Genomic DNA, 24,860 nt, shown 5'->3' with positions numbered 1-24,860 from the left:
CAGGCCAGAGCGAAGGTGGTGCCGGCAGCCAGGGGAAGGAAGGCCCATTCTTGCATGAATCTTCATGCATCGGGCCTCTAGTTGTGTTATAACATTTCATACATTTTGAACACAGTGTGCTTTCCTTATTTGAGATTGTTGCAGTGTTTCTGTAAATGTTTTCATGTGCTATTAAGTAAACAGACACTTATGTGTTGTTTTTTCACAATCAACCTAGAATTGTGAGAGAAGTTTTACATTCAGAAGATCCTCTTGATGGTCACTGATTTCTCAACTCAAATTTCTCCTTCAATGAACATAGTATCTCCAATGCAACACTTTGGGTTTTATTTTCCGTATGCAGTAGGAATGGAGAGATTGTGTATCAGAGAAAATAATGCAGCACACCACACATACATGCAGGAAAACACAGGGACTGCATAAGAGTTATAGGGAGCAAAGGCTCACGAGGCGGGATGGTATTACAGCAGTGGCGTTGCATCACACATCATGTATGGAAGGCATATTCAAGTGTAAGTGTGATAAAGAAATCCACTTACTTTTCTCCTCTTCTTAAGGCCACCCATCCCCCCCATTCAAACTAGATTCTGACTCCTACTGCCACAGGGGAAAGTGATCCCTAATGGGAATGCAAAAAAAAATTAAACATTAGTTCTTGCTTTTGGGATTTCAAGGACTTATATTCTGGTGATTTAACAGTGGTTTAACAACTTTTCAAAGGGAATCAAAATATAATCTACTTTCATCTTATAGACAGATTGTAGAACTTAAGCCATGCATGGCATGTGGTTTTACTATAAAACATTTTTAAATGTTGCTGTGAACATCAGGATGCATTTAAGAAAAAAAAAAATTAGACTGTGAAGATCAAAGTGTCATCACTATTGAACAAGCAAAACCAACCAAGATGTCAGGTTTCCCCAGATCTCCAGGAAAGCCAATGATAAAAAAAAAAAAAAAAAAAAAAAAATCAAAATTACCTTCCTACAAACAACAGAATTTAGACAATCTGTCAAACCTATTTCTGTATCTGTACCCCCATGCTCTCCTGTTACCCAGGATGCCTTGTTTTGACTCTGGTGTTAGTCCAGGTTGTCCCTCACCTGCTTAAGGACATCACTACTACAGTTGCCCACTCTTTCTTGAGCCTTAAATTTCCCAATCAATTGGATCATTCCCATCATGCATCCAAATATGCTAACATATCTCTCATATTAAGAAAAAAATTATCTGCATGCATCCCTCAGTTCTTGTCCCATTTCCCCCCTTTATAGCAAAAATTCCTCCAAGAGTTGCCTTTGCTATCTCCATATCTTTCCTTACTAGTCCCTGATTCTTCTCTATCAGGTGTCCCTCCCACCACATCCCTCCAACTGCTCTTTCAAGAACACCTTGTTATGTTCAGTAGGTGATAGGCCTCATCTTACTCAACCAATCACCAGTACTGGACATAGTTGATCACTTCCTCCTTCCTTTGCCACCAGGAACCCTTTTATTTTCTCAATTCTTCTCCTGACTCACTGATCTTCATTACCAGTCTCCTTTGTTGAATTCTCCTTACCTCCTAACTATTCAATATCAAAGTGACCTTCAACCCCTTGACCGCTTCTCTCATTTATCTATACCTAAATGTTTAAAAGGTGCATCAACGTCTAACACTGAGCTCTTGATTTTCCTCTCTGTTCTTCCCAATCTCATAGAATGGCAACCTGATCCTTCCAATTGTTGAGGCCAAAGTGAAAAGTTGGTGGCACCTTGATCTCCTCTCTCTTTCTCACACTCCACAGCTAATTAATCCAGAAATGGTGTTATCTTTACTTTCAACAAATCTCAACTCTGACCATGTTTCCCTTTGTCTGGGCCACTGTGGCTGCCCAAATCTGAGCTACATTGCCTCTTCTGATTCTCATGGTCATGGCCCTCTCTAGATGAGGAGAAACCTAGCCTCCAGTGGAGGAAATGAGGCAGTCCACACAAAAATAATACTGTAACTTGAGAGGTTAAAAACAAGGTACTACACAATTGCAAAGAAAAATCCAACGCGGCTGTGAAATTGGGGGAAGGGATCACATGACTGAGAAACTTACTAGCTGTCATTAGTAAAGCATTCTGTGGATGATTTCAGCAAAAAAGCCACAAAACAACAAAAGAGAACTTAAGTTTTCTTTAAGGATTTCTATTTACCTCAATAGGACAAACTCTTAAATTGAGTTTCCCATGTGCCTTCCCTCATAGCTCAAACAAAAATAAAATTATTGAGCAACAATTAAGAATAGTAGCAAACAGAATACTGAATAGCAAGAAGACAACTAATCCATTCCATATTATCCTATACAACAAAAGGCTAATATGCAAATCGACTGAACAGCAGAACGACTGGTTGCTATGATGCGCATTGACCACCAGGGGGCAGATGCTCAACACAGGAGCTGCCCCCTGGTGGTCAGTGCACTCCCACAGGGGGAGCGTGACTCAGCTAGAAGCTGGGCTCTAGTGGTGGTAGGGGGAGCCTCTCTCGCCTCTGCGACAGTGCTAAGGATGTCCTATTGCCAGCAGTCGGACATCCCCCGAGGGCTCAGGCCAGGCTGAGGGACATGCCCCCTGAGTGTACGAATTTTGTGCACCGGGCCTCTTGTCAAGGTAATTAGGCGTTTACTTACCCAGTCAAAGCAAGAGAGAAATAACTTACACAATTTACTGTAATTGTTCACAGATTATACAACTTAAAATTACTACCTCATAAAATACATAGAGCTGGATATCGTTGTATAACTGCTATAGTTTTATAGCCAGTAGCATAAAGGATCTATTGTTTATAGTTTGTTTGTTGAGCATATTAAAGCATTCAATGAATGCATAAGTGAATAAAAGACTCTCAACTTTAAAAAATCAAATGACTCAAGGCCCGACTGTAATGTCTACACAGCTATACATTCACAGACAGCTGTATGTGTGATCACGTACGCTCAGAGACAATATTTGTATGAACTAGCAGAATGCTGACTTAAGAATTTATTGTAGCAACCCCTCCTAGAAACCTCTTCAAGATAGTAATTAAACAAATAGATGCCAAGACCAAATATATATATAAAAGACGAGCCTTTGGCAATTTAACAATACTATTTGCTTCTTGAGAATGAAGGTACATCTCTGCCCTTTTCTTTATCTTGTATTGAGGAGAAAGGTGATGAGGGACAGACTACACAGCTGTAGTCTTATCTCTGCCTTTTTCCTAGTTTTCCCATTTCCTTTGGAAACAGACTGCCCATCTGGCTAATAGAATAGAGATTCTCAAAAAGCCTGGACTTTAAAAAATTATTAAGAATTTCAAGTTGGTGACAGCCAAGCATGAAACCAAACATAGGGCCCGTCTGAGCATGAGGTCCCGCGTGGCTTTGCAGATTCCACATCCGTGAAGCCTGCTCCATCCAACCTCAAGGTGGAGGTTTTCTCACCTGCAGCAGTCTTAAGGCACAACCTAAAAGTTTCCACATTTCAAATGGCCCTGTGGTCTAAGGATGACTGCACCTGCTCTTCCTAGATGGAGACGATAGCCCCCTCTATGGTCTTGGTGGTTTGTTCCTACCTACATACCTCTGGATGACCATGACCGTCATCTTGACACAGATGGTCCTGCCAGAATCTGGGATGTGGGAGGACTTTGGGGTGCCGTGTGATAACCACACAGCTGGGACTCTAACTGCTTCTGTGAATGCTGAGGAACACAGCTGGGGCAATGCATAATTTGAAAATAATTCCCACCCCTCGCATCTATTTTAAAACATTGTCAGTGACCTTGTCAGGAGCAGTCCATAACTCTTCTCAGCACCAGCGGAGAAGACGAACGCCCTGCAGGTCCCGGGAATGCCACATGCCCTCCCCATCTCCGTCCCGGCATCACAGTAGCGCTGTTCCCGGCCACCCCGCGCTGCATGTCAGACGGGAACGCCGCGAGGCTCAATGCACAGATTTGGAAAGACCGCCGGCGATTCCGTCTACTTAACTGGTCTTAGTCCAGAGAATTTTCCAGCCAACTGGCATTGGGTCTCTAATTTACAGCTGGCAAGCAACCTCCTTAAACGCTTCCAGGTCCTCGGCAGAGCTGTTTAATGTCTACCTTGAACACACGAACCACCTGACTTCAGACACAACACTCAGCAGCTCTGACCACAGGGTGCAGGGTTATAAAATTTACAGCTTCTTAGGTTGGAAAACCACAGACGGGGGCTGGATGCTACCAACTGCCCTCGGGAGGAGGGGGGGCCGCTCCTGCTTCGGGCGCACACAGCTGAAACAAAGGATACATTGAGTAATCTTGGTAAACAGCCTTCTTTCTTTTGCTCCCATGTTTAATTTTTAGTGTTAAAACTACAAATGACTTCAACCAGCTTTGTATTTGTTTCATTATTTAGGCCTTAAAAAAAAAGGGAGAGAGAGAGGGGTTGTTCTCATCCTCCCATGGAAATCACCAGTTATGCCTGGGCTGGAAAGACTGGATTTTTATTGAATGCATGCTAGAAAGCTTGCTTCTTGTCTTCAGTAATATATTTGACTAGAGGCCCAGTGCATGAAATTCGTGCACAGGAGCAGGGGTCCCTCAGCCCGGCCTGCACCCTCTTCAATCTGGGACCCCTCGGGGGATGTCTGACTGCCAGGGATCCCTCTCGCAATCTGGAACTGCTGGCTCCTAACCGCTCGCCTGCCTGCCTGCCTGATCACCCCTAAACCCTCTGCCTGCCTGCCTGATTGCCTCTAACTGCTCCCCTGCCAGCCTGATCACCCCTAACTGCCTCTGCTTACTGGCCTGATCACCCCCTAACTGCCCTCCCCTGCTGTCCTGATCGCCCCTAACTGCCTCTGCCTGGGCCCTGCCACCATGGCTTTGTCCAGAAGGACAGACGGAAGATGTCCGGTCTAATTAGCATATTACCCTTTTATTAGAATAGGTTGTTTACAAAACACCAATAGCAGCACTTATTGTGCGCCAGACAAAGCACTGCACATGCGTTATCTCATTTAAAGTTGTTAAGATTATGCGGAAAGGACAGTGCTATTAAGACTCCACTTCGGTCGAGGAATAAACCAATAAGCCAATCCACAGGATCACAAGCTAGTAAAGAGAAGCACAGGCCCCCGATCTCTAATATCCCTGACTCCAAAATTCAGCATCTTAACTCTCGCGACACTGCCTCCCCAGCTATGAAACCCAGTGTCCAGGATTCTAACAAAATTCTAAAAACTGTACCCACCTGTTGGAAAGATCTTATCAGTGGGATTCAAGAGCAGGCTGTACTACTTACATAGTGCTGCTGGGTTCCAACCAGGGACATTTTATTTCGTGAACATGCTAATGTCTGATTTAAGCATCCATGATTTTTAATCTCCTAAATTCATGTTCCCCTGTGTTTATTTAGATATGTTACTTAACTGCCGTTTTAGCCACTGAAACACAATACATGTTATAGATTGGCCCCTCCTGATAAGTCACGGACGGCACCACCCGTCCCATGTGGACTCATGCTCCGGAAGGGACGTTTCCGTGGTGTGGATTCATGTTTGTGTATGTTCCTGTGGTTTTTGGAAGCCCCAGTGATGGGAAAAGCCAGCCAGCTGTCTTTGCCTCCTTGTGTGCTTCAAAGCCGGAGGAGCACGACCGGTATCATCGTTGCTATTAAGTGTGAGTGAGCTGGATTTGACAAGAGACAGCAACGCAGAGACGCTGATGGGGACTTGCAAACGCATCTGTTAGGCAGCTTCAAAGGTGCGGTTGACACATTGAACCCCGACTACAGTCCTAATTCAACTCATCAAGATTCCTTTGGGTTTAGTGAAGAGAAAGAGTGTCCTCCCACCCGTCACAGAAGTATTTGCCGTGAACGAACTGAAGCCTGCGCTTCTAACAGCACATGGCACTCTCCAGACAAATGACGTGGCATCGCCAAAGCACCTCTGAATTGTCCCCTGGAGTCTGAGTTTTAGATCATCTGTTCTGCATTAACCCTCCATGACGTCTCTGCCTCTTTCGTGTTTTGTGTCTGCGCTCAGTCCGTGCTCCTTGGCTAATCTCCTTACACTGAGTTTATCTGGACGCTCATCTTCATTCATTTCAGCTCCTTTCCCTGGGGGCGGGGCGGACTCAGACAGCAGGGTCGCAGGCAAGGGGCTAAATGAGAAGGTAATGCTCCCTCGGCGCGGCTCACACACTGTCAGCGCCCTGATCTATGTGCCCGGCCACCTGGTCCCCCGCCACTCCATCATCTCCGTTCGCCAGAGAGCGGAGGAAGTTGTTTATTATAGCAATTTTCTTTAGATGTCTTTTTCTGCCTTGAAACTGGCCTGTGGTTAACCTATTTCTCACTTACTGTCATTACAAAGGCTGCTGTCCGTTTCCCCTGCAGGACTCTCCCTCGGTACGCTATTAATTGGGGAGTTTCAAAGAGTTAAAACACCCCCTTTGCCACTTAACAGAGAGGGGGGAAAAAGCCTTAACATTAAGGAGAGCTTTTATTTTTAAGACTAAAAAAAAAGAAGGAATGCTGTACAAACACAGGGGATCACGTTTCAGTCTTAGAATAGCAACCTGTGTCATCTTGTCGCTCCCAATCAGCGTTAATCAGACGGAGATGAAGTTACTTCATAATGAAACACTCATGATGAATTTCCTCATACCCTCCAACTGCGAGACAGCTTGATAGAGAATGTGACTCATTCATTGTTTTTGTGTGTGCGAGTGTGAGACAGAAGCAGAGACAGACAGAAACAGAGACAGATGGAGAATGAGGAAGAGAGAGGAAGTGGAAAGAGAAAGACGGTGGGAGAAGAAGAAGTGGGGCAGGGAGGAAAGAGGTGGGATTGTGGGGATGAGAGAGAGGGCAAAGCTAGCAGAAAAGCTCATCTCAGCCACTTCTAAAGAACGTATCATCTCTAAGTGGGCACCTTAGCTCGTCATAAAAAAAAAAAAAGAATGTTTGTGCTTTTAATTATTATTGTCAAGGCCCCCTAAAATTATATATTAGACAGGCCCTTTGCACAGTGCTTAAACAAACAAACAAACAAAAAAAAGAGTCGGTGGCCTTATATGACCTATATCTTATCTCAAAATGGAAAAAAAAAAATCAAGTTTCAGCAACACTCAAAAGCCCAGCACATCTATGTTGACTGCTGATTAAATGATTATTTTTCAACAAGTCATGTATAAATGTCAACTCTGATCTTCAGTTTTTCACATTTCTACCACTTCAAAATTTAATTCCTTACACAACACACACACACACACACACGCACACACACACGCACACACACACACACACAAAACGTGGGGTGTGGAAGTAACATACTTAGTTTTTCTTGGTCTTCCCAAACCCAATAAACTAAACAATTGGTGGTCTCTATATGCTCTCCTAAAGACTATAGAAATAGGAGCTGACTTTTAAATCTTTCAGGTGACAGACAAGTGAACTCGTTCAATGAGCAGTTCCTTAGACTTTATTCCAGGCTCATCATGTTGTGTGGAAGGGGTTGAGTCAGAAAATGTGGACATGATCTAGCTGATAATAACTGTGTCTGCAGTGCCCCAGGATGCGTGTGACTGCCAGCTCGATACTGACTTCTTTCGGTGCTGGGTCTGCACGTGCCCGAGGAGCCTTTCCCCGAGGGACAATGCACAAATAGAACCCAGGGCCCTGGAAATGAGCTCTTTCCCTCCAACTCATTTACATACATGGGTGTATTTCTCAATGAGATGCTGATTGATGGACTTAACGAATGCATCACATTTTTTAAGACCTAAGACAACCATATAAACCCTCGGTTATCCTTAGGAATTTCCAGCATTGTGTCCGCTGACATGCAGCTCTTGCCAATGCGGACACATGGAGAGCCAAGGTTCCCAGGAGAATGCATGTGTGGAAGAGAGACTGCATTTTAAAACTGGGCGGGCGCACGACTGGGTGATAAAAGTAAGGGTCTGTTTTCCATTTAGACTTGAGCTTCCCTATGAAGACGTTCTGCACAGCTTTGACAGATAAACAGAAGCAGGAGCAGAAGACCTTGTCTTTGGGGCTAACGGACAGCAGTCAGTTACTCCCAGGATTGCATCACCCTGCCTTCCTTGCACTAGAAAATGATCAGAAGTGAGCAAAAGGGTCTGGGAAACCCACCACCTTGGGAAGGCAAGTGGCTATTCTCTCAGACGGGGGAGTCTATTGTGAACCAACTGGTCAGAAACTTCTGTGTAAACTATTCACTTTGGGAGAGGCAAGCATTTTAGCAACCATGCTGATTCCTCAAATGCAGTTCAGGAGATCAAATGTCAACACTTTCAATGCTGTTCACTGTACTCTACTTTCAACTCAACCCAGTTCTAAGACTAGTCCTAAGAGATGATGAAATCCAGTGGTTTTTAAATGTGTCCTTTAGAAGTCTGGGCATTTCAGAGATTACAACTGTGGTTTGGGACAGAAGCAAAAATTGGGTAAGAGGCTGGTCTCTGGGCCTGTCACTCCTGACTTTGGTCCGAGAAACTCTCCTGTCATTTAACTTAATTATTGTCTCTATGTATTGTCTCTATGTATGATTTTTTTCAATTTGGAAAGAAGATTCCACTTTTTAAATGTATAAATGAATTTTATCATTGGAAGCTCTTCATCCAATAAATATATTTTTTTGAGCATCTATGATGTCCCAGGTACTAAGTCAGCCCTGGAAGCTGCAAAGATGAGTAAGTCCTTCTGCTGATGTGGGATTTCAGGGGCTGTTAAAGTGCATAAGAACAGTGCTATGGAGTACAGTGGAACGCACAATTTAGCATGAGTTCGGGGAAATTATTTCCCAAATGAGAAAACTGGGATCCAGATAGCTGAAGTGACTCCTCAACGTGGCACGGGGAAGAGCAGCATGTAACCCATGTTGCCAACTATTCACACAATGCTCCCTGCACCAGCCCATGCGCTTCCCAAAGAATGGGATCCACATACTGGAACTCACTCTTTACATCCCTTAAAGACCCGAGACATGATCTGGGTCTTAACCACTGTGTATTCCCTATGTCTAGTTCAAGGCGCCCAACAAATGTCTCATTTTGTTCAGACATAGGGAGGAAGTAAGCAGGGGAAAATTACTTTGCAAGTAGCTACCTAAGTCAATACACACCAAGGCAGTCGAAGATGGGAACTAGCTAAGCTATTGGGAGGGTCCGATTAATATATATAAACGAGATAAAAATAGGGACAGTGTCCTTAACATGCCATGCTCATGTGTTTTGGTAAACCCACCCTCCTGCCGACTTTTACACTATAAGAAGAACTTAGTGAACACACAGGTTATTTTAAGTGGCCGAGCGATAAAGTGCTTTCTTTCACAGACTTATACTTTCTGTGGAGGGAACAGCATTTTTAATTTTGGTAGGTTCCCACACTTTGATTTTTAGCATCCCACAGGACTGTAAAATGCATTCAACATTTTTATACTGCAGTGAACATATTTTTGGCTCCCAAAGTATTCATTCTGGTTCAATTCACAGTTGTATGGAGGGGCGTATCAACTTGAACTCCCTTTAAAGAATACAGCCATGGATCACTTGGATATTGATATACAGTCTAGCTTTGGGAAAATGTAATTTATTGCTTACTATGATTTTTAACTTTTTTAAAATCACTGTGTTATATCGATTTAGGGGAGGCCTGACTGCATGACAAAAACTGGCCTGAAATTTGATGTTCTCCTGAGAGGAATAATGTATAATTTAAATATTAAAGTCATTAACCCCAATATTTTTAAAAGATAAAATAGACATAATACTAGGTCACTGGATTTGATTTTTGTTAATCTCATAACAGATTTGCAAGTTTTGAATTAAACCACAACTCCTTTAAAAATACAAGCAATTCATGTCCAATCAATCAAGTAAGTTTCCCTCTAGGTTACTTTCAGACAGGTCACATTCCTAGGACATTAATTTAAGCTTTCATTGATTCTGTAAGTAGAATGAGTACAGAAAGTGTGGCTTTGTAAGCAAATGTGACCTTATTCCATTGCAGCAAAACTATGGTTTTGTATTAATAGAAATATTACTATAGTTCTTACTTCTATTCATATAGTCATAAAAATTATTTAAAAAAAATATATAGCCCAGCCACCTTGGCTCAGTGGTTGAGTGTGGACCTCTGAACCAGGAGGTCAGGGTTCGATTCCCGGTCAGGGCATATGCCTGGGTTGTGTGCTCTATCCCCAGTAGAGGGCATGCAGGAGGCAGCCGATCAATGATTCTCTCTCATCATTGATATTTTTATCTCTCTCTCCCTCTCCCTTCCTCTCTGCAATCAATAAAAATATATTTTAAAAAATAGATATTATACATATCCAAATGAAACTGGGGAAGATTTTATGTTCTTATAATTTTATTTAGATCTACATAATATTTCCCCTTATATTATAGTTGCTCCCCCACCTCCCTCCCAAGGCACTGCCTGTATTTGTAAGCAGACAGACTGATGGACCTGACCAATTTTGGAGAACTCCATCACCAACTGAGGTCATCCTTCTATTTCTTAAAAATAGCTCCTAAACATCTGGAAAAAAAAAATTGGACCTAGTGAGCAACCCAAAGGTTTAATTAATTTTAGTCAGGGCTAAATAATATAGATGAATAAAATATGGAGCTATGCTTAGATCAAGCAAAGCACAAATAAAAATTCCCAGCTCGAAGCTGGTACAACATTCAGTGACAATGTGTCAATTATCTGGTTAATTTGATCAACACAGACAGTGCCAGGGGATATTCCGGGCTCTGAAGATGAAAGCGAGAAGGAACTCTGCTATTCTGCTGTGCACTTTCCATCATTCTTGTCTGACTCTTTGTTGTGGTTTCCCTCCGGATGATGGATGTTTAACAACAGGCCCAGAATTACCGACAGCACTGTCGACACCTACTGGAGCGGCTCTGTGTTTATGAACACAACTGGAGAAACAACAACAGAGAATGGCTGCCTGTCACGAGGGAGTAAACCACACATTTCTCACGAGGAACGACGTGCGCATGCTTGTGACCGCGCACGGCAGAAGCCGTGGGAGGCACCTCGCCCCCTTCCCGACCCACGTTATTTTTCAGCCACAGACCTTGGTGTGTGTACATTTGCTCAGAGACGGATCAAAGGCCTCTTGGCAAACTAATAAAGCCATGTTACTCTAAAACACAAACCTTGCAAGCTCAGTATACCCCACCCCTAAAAGAAAACATACCTTTCTAAAGAAAAGAAAAAGAAGTTTGCGGCTTAGATGCTGAGTCGAAAAGAAAGAGAACAAACATACACATCTAAAACAAAAAGATTTTTTTGGGAAAAAAAAAAATCCAGAAATCCTTCATCAGAGAGTTCAATCCCTGGTGCCTTAGGTTTAACGAAAGTGCAATTTCAGGGGCTGGATTCACTGTTGAGCTCCCGCCACCCTAACTTTAGTCCAGTTTGATTCGGGGTTCCTATCTTATCCTCTGAAAGACCTGAGGGGGTTGGAAGAGTTATCTTGTGCTGATGGCTTCTCTCAGACTTATTGTTGTGAGATCTCTGAGGGACCTTCTATCACGCAGACAGAGGTGATAGGACCTGGTACCTCAAATTCATAAGACAGTGGAGGTTAACTCATGGTCAAGATCAAGGGCCTAGGATGCAAACTCAAATGCTGTACCTACTGGGGTCAGGAGTTCTTTTTTTAAAGAGATGTCAAAAATCTGTATCTTTAAAAATAGGAAATCACCGTATATTAAAGTATTGATCCATACAGATCTGGGACCTGGATTTGACTTGTGGTCAGCAGTTGGCTAACCATGGTCTGAGGTTTAGATTTTAAAAATATATGTGCGATACGCTCAGAGGGCAAAATGATGATCATGGTTACAAATATTATGCGCCTAGGACTCTGTGATCATTGGCCTTACCTTAAATTATCCTCACACTAGCCCTAATAGTTAGCTAGTATTGTTTGCCCATATTTCAGATGTGGGTATTAGTGACACAGAGATTAAGAAGCTTGCCGAAGTTTATAGCTAGTTGAGTCTGTACTTTCACCCTAGCCGATTTGGCTCAGTGGGTAGAGCGTTGGCCTGCAGACCAAAGGGTCACTGGTTCGATTCGGGTCGGGGGCACGTACTTGGTTGCCGACTCCTCCCCTGGCAGGGCCCTGGTCAGGGCACATGCAGGAGGCAACTAACTGATGTGTTTCTCTCACATCAATATTTCTCTTTGTCTTTTCTTCTCTCTCCCACTCTCTCTAAAAGATCAATGGAAAAATATCCTTGGATTAAAAAAAAAAAGAGTCTGTACTTTCAACCATACTACGTGTACAATATCTGACTTAGAATCCAGAGTTACAATAGGTCATTTTTTAAAACTGTCTTCTACTCATTTTCCTTAGTAAATGTTTAAGGCTAATGCCTTTAATAACAATAATTATTAGTATAATTATAATTATTATAATTATTGAATTAAGCTACTGTTTCCTTTAATTGAGAAGAGCAGTATCATCCCCCTTGATGGGAAAGATTTGGGCTGCAGTTCAACTCGGCTTTTTCCCTCGCTGTGTGAGTTAGGCAAATCTTTTAAGCTTCCTTCACACTCCATTGCTTATTTTTCTGGCACATCGGTGAGGTAGGTTTTCTATCCCAATTTTGTGGGTGAGAGACTGAAGCTCGAAATGACTAACATGAGTGCCTGGTTATGTAAGGTCTCAGTACGTGGGGGGGCCAGTGTGATTCTACCCAACCCGAAGCACATCACTTGTCTCTGGAAGCAAATGACCAGCCCCGGCTTATACACTGAACGTTATGAGGACCAAAGAAAAGGTACACGTGGTAACAGTCCGCAGAGCCATTTGCAGAATCGCTGGCTGTTTTCATTACCATTAGCCATTCATTCGTTTTCTTACGGCTAAGAAAATGACAGCCTACAAAAGTAAGGTGGCTTGCTGTGATTAAAACTTTCTTGGCGCTCAAGCCATTGTCCTTTCTGCTCCATCACTCTGCCCCCTGGGCCAGCTGACCTATGGGGGGGAATTGCAGCAATGGACTACCCAAATGGCAGACACAGACACACTGGAACGATGTACAAAGCACTCCTCCTCTACGTACGCCTCAGCATTCGGGTCAGCCGCGTGCCACAGTGAGGGGCTGGCGTCTAAATGTGAAACTCACACATTCTCTTGGGGCCCCCCTGGATCCCTGCCCTTTCCCCCCTGAATGGAGTTGCTGCCTCTTCCCCTTTGCACTCTGAAATCGAGCCCGTCAGGAGACGTGGACTAGAAGGACTGGGGCTCTCTGAGCTCGCTCAAGCTGGGATCATCACTACCCACTTAGCAGGAGACACTGGGACCTGAATGAACAGAAGCGGCTTACTTCAAAGACCAGCGTCTCATTCGTGGGTCCTGGCGCGTACAGACGTTCTGGGCGGTTGAAGGGGCGCTGGTACTCAAACACGGTCCCGGAGAAGAGGAACTCCCCGGGCCAGTCGATGCTCCAGCTCCCCGTCAGGTAGTACTTCTGATGGAGGCTCCGGACGGCGAGGTAACTGGAGGACATCTGCAGCTCCTGGACTTCGATGCTTCGGGCTCCCGCGGGGATGACGACCACCGGGTAATATTCTAAGTGGGAAGAATAGAGCATTTCTGTTTTCCCCGGGAGGAGGCTAGAGAGGCTCCGACAGTAGAGGGAGGTTTTTGAATCATCCACTGACATTCATTTCTACTCTTATGAAGTGGGAGTGATGGGTAATTTCATTTTCCCAGTGGTAGGGGCCCGGGAGAGAGAAATGTATGTGGCTGTCCCAAGCAGCTGTGTGAGGACTGAAGGTACTATGTAAGGCCATGGAAACTCAAGGGTGCGATTTACTTTTCATCTCCCTACGAGAAAGTGAGAGTCGTGTACTCTCACAGTGATATGCAGAAAACAGCGTTCCGAGTTTAATCTTACTGGAGACATTTAGATAATCGCTTCCAATATTCATCTAACATTGTGAGGGGGTATTATCTAAGTTTCACAATAAGTTCTCTACTTAACGAATGAATGCGAGGCATAGGACAGCCTGATCAGCATATTCAGACTGCCAAGTAGAAGGGCATTTGTTTTAACACATCTGAGATGTGTGTGTGTGTTGCTAAAACGCTTCACGTTAAAATTCCCACCTGTCCTCCCTAGATCTTGCAGAAGAGTCAAAGTCACCATCTGCCCTGCGTCAGGCGAGCCAGGTAAAGGCTCGACCACATCTAGCATCCCTTGAACTTGTTCAGTAGCAGAAGGTGCGTCCCACCAGTGACAGCAACGGAGCAGCAGCGTCTCTTACCGTTTGCTTTATGCTGGTTGAGGTACAGGCCTTTATAAAACTTGCAGGTCGAATTATCACCTTTGCAAACACCACAGGCATCAGAAACTGCTTTAGAGCCAAGTTCATGATCGCATCCCACTGGCTGTGACAAGAAGGCAAAGAGGGAGAAAAATCAAAGGTCAGAGGAGACAGTGCCTAAAAATAAGCAAGCCGTCCATGGTTTCCTGTATTTGCAGAACCTTAGGAGGGAGGTTCAGCTTTACGATGAAAAGCACACGGTCAAGTTTGACTGACTCGGAGTTCAAATCCTTCCCCTGCCATTCGTCACTAGGTTTATGCCCAGGCAGTCATATAACTTATCTAGGCTTAGTCATATAACTTATCTAGGCTTAGACTCGTCATCTGTAAAATCATAATAAAAAGTTACCATGGCTACCAATGACAGGTGAGCCAGCTCTACTACTGAAACCTAAAAATGCTGAACACACACACACACACACACACACACACACACACACACACACCCTGAAGAGATCAACAATCTCACAATCAAATTAAAAGAGAAAGTGGGTACCCAAATAAAAGAAAACTATTAGAAATAAGTATTAGTACTATTTCAAACACATTTGTGAGGTTCTAATCATATAGTGAATGTATTTAGTGAATACGCAATAAAATTTTACATTCTTATTTAATTTTTATAGTCACTATGTACAGGAGGCTATGTCATAGGGTTCATGTTGCCCCTTAACCCTATGCCACCTGCTTTTCTGCAGACAGACTCTCTCGCCACACTTCTCACATTTGCCATTTGGTATGAGGAAACACAAACATGACCAGACATCCCAAAGCAGAAAGGTTCTCTTACTTCACAGATCCCATCAATACAAACATCATTTTTGTTTGAGGAGCAAGGAGTTCCGTCTTTCACCTTGCTGGACATTGCGAAAAAAAACTCAAAGTTCTCAGCCTTGCAGTACAGTCTACACCGGTCTTCCTCTAGAAGCAAAGAGATCAAGATAGGACACGGTCAAGAGGAAATGATAGGACAATGACATGCCCTCCAAAAGGATGAATTAAATTTATTTAAAAGGCTAGCATGATCAAAATGGAAAATGTTACTCACAGGTGTGTATGTGTGTGTGTGCATGTTGGTGCACGTGTGCTTATGTATGTGGCTTTAAAAAATACAAATGCCAGTTAGTAATCCATATAAAGTTGCTTTAACATCAATATATAAGAATTTTATTTTTTCCAATCCTTAGTAATAGTACGATACACACGTGGATTGTGTAGTTACTCTGCTTGGATAGTAAATATTTGAGGCCTCCTAGGCCCTATCGTCTGCCATTGATAATGTATAAATGAAGGAGTGTTTAAAGTTCCAATAAATCTTTATATTTATTTTTTAAATTTTCTTTTTCTTTTATTTTTTAAAAGATATTTTTATTAATTTTTTACAGAGAGGAAGGGAGAGGGATAGAGAGCTAGAAACATCATGAGAGAGAAACATTGACCAGCTGCCTCCTGCACACCCCCTACCGGGGATGTGCCCACAACCAATGTACACGCCCTTGACCGGAATAGAACCTGGGACCCTTGAGTCCGCAGGCCGACAGTCTATCCACTGAGCCAAACCGGTTTCGGCTTAAATTTTATTTTTCAATGACAGTTGACATTCAATAATATTTTATATTAGTTTCAGGTATACACCACAGTGGTTAAACAATTATATAATTTACAAAGTGATCCCTCCAATAATTCAAGTATCCACCTGGCAACATACATAGTTACCGCTATATTATTGACTATATTCCCCGTGCTGTACTTTATATTCCCATGACTACTTTGTAACTATAAATCTGTGCTTCTTAATACCGTTTCACTCAGTCTTCCGCCCCCTCTCCCCTCTAGCAACTATCAGTCTGTTCTCTGTATCTGTGAGTCTGTTTCTGTTTTGTTTGTTCATTTATTTTTGTTTTTAGATTCCACATGTAAGTGAAATCATGATATTTGTCCTTCACCAATAAAACTTTATAATTTTCATCAAAAAGCAGCTCAGACTTGGCCCATGGGCCATAGTTCGCTGACCTGAGATTTAGGACATGACTTACTTTAGATATTTATTCAATCAACTAAGAGAAATAAATTTAGGCATTTCTGTAAAAAGACATCTTATATAATAAAAGGCTAATATGAAAATTGTCCCCTTGATCTGGAGTTCGACCAGGGGGCCGGAGGGCCAACTGCCCATGGCCCCTCCCCCTGGCTGGCCCCGCCCCTGATTGCCCAATTGGGGGAGGGGCCGGCCTGCCAATTGCCCATGGGGTCAGATCAGGGTGGCCGAACAGACCCCATGCATGCACGAATTCATGCACCGGGCCTCTAGTATGTCAATAATGTTCATAAAACATACAGAGAAGTATCATATCATGAAAAGGAAGAAGAAGCAAATAAACTGAACTTAAAAAGTAAGTTTTATTGACCATTAAGTTACTGAGATTTTGGATATCACAGGCAAAAAATGAAAGCATTATACTTATAGAGCTCTTGTTATCAGAAAGAAGATGTTATGCTAATTTCTCAAATAGAAAGAGTTGTTCTAGTCCAGGATCTGCAGATGACATTTCTCACGAGACCTGACGTAGGCAGCACTGTGTGATATCCCTGACAACATCTTACAACAAATGTGTAAACAATTTGCAAACAGTTGTGCTTCATAAAAATCTCTCGATAAAGGACAAAGCCAAAAATGAGAAAGAAGTTCAATTATTATGTTCCAAATATGCAGATGTGTGGATGGATTAACTTTTTTTCTCCCACCTAGTTTTTTTAAAAAATATATATTTTTATTGATTTCAGAGAGGAAGGGAGAGGGAAAGAGAGAGAGAAACATCAATGATGAGAAAGAATCATTGATTGGCTGTCTCCTGCACGCCCCCTACTGGAGATCAAGACCGAAACCCAGGCATGTGCCCTTGACTGGAATTGAACCTGGGACCATTCAGTCCTCAGGCCAACACTCTATCCACTGAGCCAAACTGGCTAAGGCCAGTTTTGTTTTTGTTTTTGTTTTTTTTAATAGCAGTTTTATTTAATGCCTACTAACTTTTGCATTTGAGATTCAGGAGCTGAAATTAACACAATCTAAAAAGCTCAATTTTTCCAGCACAGGTTCCTGAGCAACTTATAAATTAGTCCATTAGAAATACAGAAGAAGGAAAAAAGCTCACTACTGTAAGACAAGGATGTCTACATTGCCCTCACCGGTTTGGCTCAGTGGATAGAGTGTTGGGCCAAGGACTGAATGGTCCTGGGTTTGATTCTGGTCAAGGGCAGGGTCGATCCCTGGCCCTGGTTGAGGCATATGCTGGAGGCAACCAATCAATGTGTCTCTCTCACATCAATGTTTCTCTCTCTCTCCCCCTCTCTTCCACTTTCTCTAAAAATCAATGGGAAAATATCCTCAGGTGAGGATTAACAACAACAAAAAAGAAAAAAAAAAAAGGATGGTCTACATTTAAAAGGAGAAGAGGAAGGGACAAGAAGGCCTTTACTTTCCTGTCTCCCTCCACTGGGATTTGAGATCCCAAGGCTGGGGTCTCTGTTTTACTCAATGTAGTTTCCTCGGCATTGGGCAGGGTGTCTGCCAGGCGGTAAGCATCATCAAGGGAGCATGGATGAGTTCTAATAAGTCAAGTGAATGGAAATAACGAAAAAGAAATAACTAGAACAGTGACAGCTTATTCTGTACAGGTAATGGAAAGCACATTAAATTTGCATAGTAGAACTAAAATAAATGTTTTGATGCTTAGCCAGAATAAAAAACAAATTAATTTACAAGTACAATACAATGCCATTACTTTAAGTTATAATAAGTACTAAGAACTTAGTTTGGAGATATTTTTTTATTTGTGTGTGTGTGTGTGCGTGTGTGTGTGTGTGTGTACATACTCTGCAAATATGCCTTCCCATGCTTGTAATCATCGAACATGTCAGTTACTGAGTATGGTGTCTCCATGGGGCATATATGGTTTCACGAGTTTTTAGTCTGGATAATTCATACCAATTTCAATTAACATCCCTGGGAGACTTAATTGCTGAAATGTCAAAGGTAAGTTTGGAAATATAAGCGCATTCCAAACACATGAATACTTTGGCTTACAGATGTGGGAGACAAGGGGTGTCTTGTGAAATAAAGAAGTGTGGAAAAATAAACAAAACCTATGGAACTGAATAAAACACATGAGCCAGGATGGGTCTGGGGAACAAAAGATAAAAATTGAAACTCGTTCATACAGGCAGCAATTTCTTCTGAGCTGTTCATTCCCATTACCGTCCATGTAGAGACATATTTATTTGAGGGTCATACAGACCAAATTACCTTGCACTTTTGTATAGGGTTTCCACTGGTAGAACCATCCCCGGAAAGGTTTGCTGTTATATTCTGCACACTGCTGGGCTCGAAAATCCAAGCTATTCTCATGGCAAGGGTTAATGTTGCACAGCTGATAAATGCGGCCAGAGCCTGGACAGAACTTGCCACCATACTGAGGCCTAAAAATAAGAGTAAAGAACTTGAATGCTGGCAGTCAAAGGGCTCACTATTCGTCACAGAGAGTACTATACAGAGGAACGATCCAGATGAGTGTTGTCCCTGCATATATAGTCTATTATGAGAACGGAAGTAGGTAGCATACAACTTGTCACATCCCTTCTTGTATCCATGGCAGACATAACTAATCAATCAAAGACCTTTTTTTTGGTCATTCTTTTTTTGTTGTTTTTTTGGCAGAGCCTGACATGTCCTTAAAATCCCCCTTAAACACAGCCCTCAAGGTAGCCACTACCACTGCTCATCAATTGGAACTGGCAGGTTAGATCAAACTTATTTGCCATTTCTGATTCAATTTTTACATTCTGGCAATTTCCTTAAAAACTGATGAAAGCATATGTTGACACTCATCCTATCACCTTATATGTTAGGAAATCTATAAACGCACCTCAATGTTCTTATTAACGTAGATGTGCACTACACACACACACACACACACACACACACACACACACACACTCTCTATGTTGATATCAAAGCTCTTCAAATGCAACTCGCCAGCTTCTCTCCCATTTCTAAACACTCATCATCTTCCCACAGGCCGTCCGGCACCTGCTGCTGCGTACAAATTCAGGACCCTGGGGAGACAGAGCAGAAAGCCCCATCTGCCATGCTTTCCAGTCCAGCTTTGTCAGTCATTGGGCTGATATTTTGATGACTGTCTGACTCTTGTGTGTTTTATTCTAATTGTTCCTAAGCTCCAAGGCAAAACATTCCCTCGTTTTCATCTGCACAATCACTTTTTAACTTTGCAGGTGGCCTCCTCTTTTCCTGCCAAGCACGATGGGAAATGGATTTCAAGAGTAGGGAATCCCATCAGAACATAAATAATTAGGATCTAATGGCAAACTCTTTGAGATCTTGGTAGGCAGGCCGCAAAACATCAGAAAGCAAAATAAAGAAAAAGAGAGCACAAACCACACTGAAAATCACCACTAGCATCTTGTCCAGCTTAGTCGGGGCACAGAGCAATTGCTTCTTTTCAGTCCCACTATTTTTTTTGGCGGTTTTCTCCAAAGGCTAAAACCCAAGGATGGATCGTCTCACACCAAAGCTCAATGCAAACATGTAACATGAAAGAAGGCTCCAGGTTAATAAACTGATGTGATTAAAATTCCTTGTCTCTTTAGGAAGCACAAGAATGCTATAAAACACCCTGGATTTGCTTCAGCATATTTTATCAAGTCCTCCTATAACTGCATGCTAAAATGGATTCAGCAGAAACGGGAAGTGTCACGCTGCCAGAATGAGATTTTTCTGCTATTTCAAAACATTCTGGAGTAACTACTTAAACATCCAGCAGTCACTGGGCTAGATCAAATCCCCGAGGACTTCTTAAATCATTACCTAAAAAGCATTGAGCAAAACTTTAAAGTGCCACATCTGACCGTCTTCCTATTGCTGGTCATCTTTAGAGAGCGTATGCCAGGCTTTCCCAGTGTAAGACTCTCTGTCTGAGATTTTACAAATAACCTTCATTTAGACGATTTAAACGCAATCAAGTGAAGGAGGACCACATGTGCTACTTTTTCAGCGCTGAAACGATAACAGAGAAAAGACCTCAAAGCTCATATAGCCATCTCCTCATTTAAACTTGCCTAAAGGTCACACGGCTACAAGAAAGCGAAGCTAAACCTCTTATCTCCCGGCTCTCCCGGAGTCTCTGTCCACTGCCCTCTGCCTGCGCTTCCCTGCGTTAGGCAGTAGGGCCTGGGCATGGGGGAGGAAGAGAGTAATGCACAGTGGCTGGGGAGCTGGCCTTTTCTGAGCTGCAGATCTGCACTGAAATATTCTCTGCCTCCTCCCCGCTTATCTTTAGGCAATTTTATTCTAATCTGTAAAGTGGGGGAAATTGTGACAATGAACTGAGACAACATTTGGACAGAATTTAGGACACAGTCTAGGGCCCAGTTTGCACAAATCATAACTATTTGAAAATGCTTCCTACTTTTCATGACTGGCAAGCATTTGGACTTTTCCATCAAATCTTCCAATACAGGTACATTTTTTTCTGCAGCTATGAACATGAGTGTTAGGATAAGTTAACAGAAAATTCAACAGTGGCATCCCTCGGTATAATGACTTAAGATTTAAAAAAAAAATGTAGAAAGTGAGAAAACAAATGTCTAGGCACATGATTTTGTGTTTATATTAGACTGTTATCAAGTTTACCCATAATTTGCTTCTGCATCATTTATCAGGTCCTCCCTGTGAATGGTTATCGTGTTGGCTGGCTGATATTAGAACCATGGAGGGAGCCCTGCTAAATACACAGACATACTCCTGGGCCCTCCCAGACATTTTCCCTAAGAACATATGGTGGGGAAGAGCCAAACTCCGTTTTTTAAAGCACACTTGGTGATTCCGATCATCAGCTGGGCCTGGAAATTACCAGTCGGGAAAAGAGCCAGAGGTTGGATTCAATTATTATTCTGAAGCTATGAACCTAGTGGTGTATTATTCTTTCTCAAGTAGACTCACATTTTAGGGAAAAGTTCTAGAAAGCCTTACTGGGTTTACTTTTCACCGTTTTCTTAAACAGTTTTTAGGAGTTTTACTAGGCTCCCATAAGTGTAATAATTTAATAGCCAGGGTCCCAGGAAAAGTGTCAAAGGATTAAAACTGTGGGCTCTTGGACCCACTCTAACGTGACCAGCTTGGTGACGTGGGCAAGAATTGGTGCTGTGAATGGGACCCTCTGCCACCCTACTTATAAAATAACTGGATTAGACAACAGGTTGCAACTCACGGAGGAATTAAAAAGGGCCACATGGGACCAGAGGAATTAAAAAGGGCCATTCCGGGACCAGATAACCTGTCAACTCTTGGGAAGCTGAAATGCATCCCTGAATTGGCCAGGAATAACTCACTTTTTATGAAACAAAAATGTGTTCTGGGAAAACCATCATGGTGTGAAATAAAAAGCTCGCATTGCCTCCACATGAAAAAATAAAAATGGTCAGGCTGAGTGATGGGAACGGACCGAATGTTCGAACTGAAGGAAGAAAGGAAGCTGCAGTGGGGAGGAAAAAGCAGCTGTGCTACAACCCAGGGAAATAGGAACAGAGACCATCTGACTCCATGGTCTTGGGATAGCCGACCACTAGCTTCTTTCATTCGTGACTTCGAACTTAATGAAAGCAAACAGTACCCTGATTAGACTTGTTTAAAACTTAAAACTGCACCAAGTGGAACTACTTTAGTGATTAATTCTTCTATTAGGCATCTCTAAAATTATGATAGGGTATTTCCACGAACAATGCCCTATTATAATGAGAGCTCTCAATCCCGCAGATATGGGAGAGGTTTCCTTTAAATCTCAGGGGCGTCATTCTTGCACTTTACCAGCAGGGCTATTAAATTAGGCAATCTATTTCTTTCTTTGGGGGAAAAAAAAAATTGAGATTGTAAAATGTAGTGAAGTATGAAAACCAGATCCATGAAATATGTTGCAAAAATGAAAATATGATGAATTTTAACAATCCTATCCAGGACACAGGCTGTGTTCAAAATAGACAAGAGTGGTTTTAATAACCTGATATAAATGGTACATGTATCACAAACCTCCCTACCATTACACACAGTTACTGGGTCTGATTAGGGCAGTCGGTCTCAGCTGGGGATGACTCTGCCCCTACAGGACATTTGGCAAGGTCTGGAGACATTTGTGGTTGTCATAACTGGGAGGCTGGAGGGAGGGGTGGGGGGAGGGGAAAGGCTAGGGATGCTGCTAAACATCCTGCCGTGTACAGGGCCAACTCCCTCAGCCAAATAATTACCCAGCTTACAATGTCAACAGTGCCCTGGCCGAGGAGCTCAGTTGGTGAGAGTGCTGTCTTGATGCGCCAAGGTGGTGGGTTTGATCCCTGGTCAGGGCACATACAAGAATCAACCCATGAATGTCTAAATACATAGAACAACAACTTGATCTCTCTCTGTCTCTCTCTCTCTCTCTTTCTCCTTCCCCTTCTCGCTCTAAAAATCAATAAGTTGAAAAAGTTAAAATAAACTGTCAATAGTGTCGACGTTGAGAAATCCTACGTGAGCCTGAGATAGCCCAACGCGTGCCTAGCAAGCCATGGTTCATGTATCGCCCAACCCTCCCTGGTATTTTGGAACAAAATGACCTTTTGGTCCAGCTCAGCCTGCTCACTTGCATAAAGTATCACCTGTCTCTTTAAAAATTTGCTTGGGCTTTCGTTCCATTATCTATTTTAGTTCTCAACCTACCAGGCATTCCTGCAATATTTACAACCTGCCAGGCACTTTTAAAGAGCACTTTGCAAATATGAACTCCGGTGATGAAGGCACCATCTTGACCCCACTTTACAAGTGAGGGACCTAAAGTGGGAGAGGCCGTGGTCTATGGCCACAGCCCTCGGAGGCGGTGGGCCACAAGGCAAACCCAGGCGATGGGGACTGAGTCTGTGCTCCCATCCCCCACGCTACGCCACCACTCAGGTTATGTTGTACGGATCAACGCCTCTATTTTCCAACATCCTGTCATATCCCCCTTACTCCGCAGCATCCTCCCAAGGCCGGTTTCATTAGTCAGGCCTCTCCCCACTGCTTCTGAGGGCCGGCCCTCGGTCGCCCTGTGTTCCTAGGGAGCTTTTCAATGGAATGAGGAAAACCACATGGACACCCCGGAACCTTTGCCGAATGCCCATTTTAGAGGTTCTCAACCTTCCTAATGTCGCGACCCTTTACTACAGTTCCTCATGCTGTGGTGACCCCCCAACCATAAAATTATTTTCGTTGCTACTCCATAACTATAATTTTGCTACTGTTAATGAATCGTACTGTAAATATCTGTGTTTTCCGATGGTCGTGACCCACAGGTTGAGAACCGCTGCTGTAGAGCCTATGACCATCGGAAAACACAGATATTTACATTACGATTCATAACAGTACCAAAATTACAGTTATGAAGTAGCAACGAAAATAATTTTATGGTTGGGGGTCACCACAACATGAGGAACTGTATGAAAGGGTCGCGGCATTAGGAAGGTTGAGAACCACTGCATTAGATGCTCCTTGGTGTGTCAGAGATTCTACAGGTGCAATTTTTAACCTTCCCCAAACCTTTAGAGGTATTATCATCTCCATTCTATACACCTAGGCCCAAGCTCACAGCTCATGTGACCTTCCCAAAGCCACGCCGCGAATAAATGGAAGGCCAGGCATTTGGGGTCATATCATTCTGTCTCCTGAACCTGGGCTCTTTCTACAGAACCATGTCAATCAGGAAACATACATGTTTCCTGTGGGAATTAGAGTAAAGGTAGCATTAAACCCCCTTTTCCACACAGCACAAACTAGTTCAGAATCCCAGTACCAGATGCTGCGGAGTAAGGGGGATGTGACGGGATGTTGGAAAATAGAGGCGTTGGTCCGTACAACATCCCAGTACCAGACCAGAGGGTGCCCACAGATGATCACGAGCCAATTTTAATCCACGGACATTTTGATTAGTCCTCATCATGTGTGTGGGGTTTTTTGTTTTTTGTTTGTTTGTTTTTTAAGAAAATTGAATTTGTCGTCGATATTTTAGAAATTGGGAAATTTCACACACATTTTTTTAGATTTCTGGTTTCTCTTGAAAAGTCAGACAGATCTGTCAACACGTGTTGATGTACATTCCTGCGAGGCAAAAATCAGCATACTTTCTCCAATTCATCACTTTGAGAGACACGCGCTCCCCCCCCCCCCCCCCCCACACACACACAACCCTCCGCCAAGCCTCTCTGGTCCCCAATCGCACAGGCGTTTGGGTGTGTGACTGTGTGACCCTCATTTAGCCTCAGAAAGTAAGTAGCTCGGATTGTTACTACCATTGCTGGAGCCCCTGATCAGCCTATTCACGCGTGGAATCACTCCTTGCTGATTTTGGGTTTCCGCCCACCATGCCTTGCCTTGCCTTGCCTTGCCTTCCCTCC

The 24,860-nt window shown here is 43.1% G+C and overlaps 1 protein-coding gene across 2 annotated transcripts in view; it reads right to left on the bottom strand.

Annotated features, from left to right (window-relative positions):
• ADAMTS18 (ADAM metallopeptidase with thrombospondin type 1 motif 18) overlaps positions 1–24,860 on the bottom strand; it is a 125,464-nt gene that overhangs the window by 16,170 nt on the left and 84,434 nt on the right. For both annotated transcript variants that reach the window (XM_054710688.1, XM_028142836.2), the window contains 4 exons: positions 18,691–18,863; positions 15,175–15,305; positions 14,325–14,448; positions 13,382–13,626 (listed from right to left, as the gene is read on the bottom strand). In XM_054710688.1, coding sequence (XP_054566663.1) covers positions 13,382–13,626; positions 14,325–14,448; positions 15,175–15,305; positions 18,691–18,863 — 673 coding nt within the window. The remainder of the gene's footprint in view (positions 1–13,381; positions 13,627–14,324; positions 14,449–15,174; positions 15,306–18,690; positions 18,864–24,860) is intronic.

The sequence above is a fragment of the Eptesicus fuscus genome, chromosome 21 (genome assembly GCF_027574615.1).
Source record: "Eptesicus fuscus isolate TK198812 chromosome 21, DD_ASM_mEF_20220401, whole genome shotgun sequence".
Classification (NCBI taxonomy): domain Eukaryota; kingdom Metazoa; phylum Chordata; class Mammalia; order Chiroptera; family Vespertilionidae; genus Eptesicus; species Eptesicus fuscus.
This window is presented reverse-complemented; position numbering and strand designations above follow the sequence as displayed.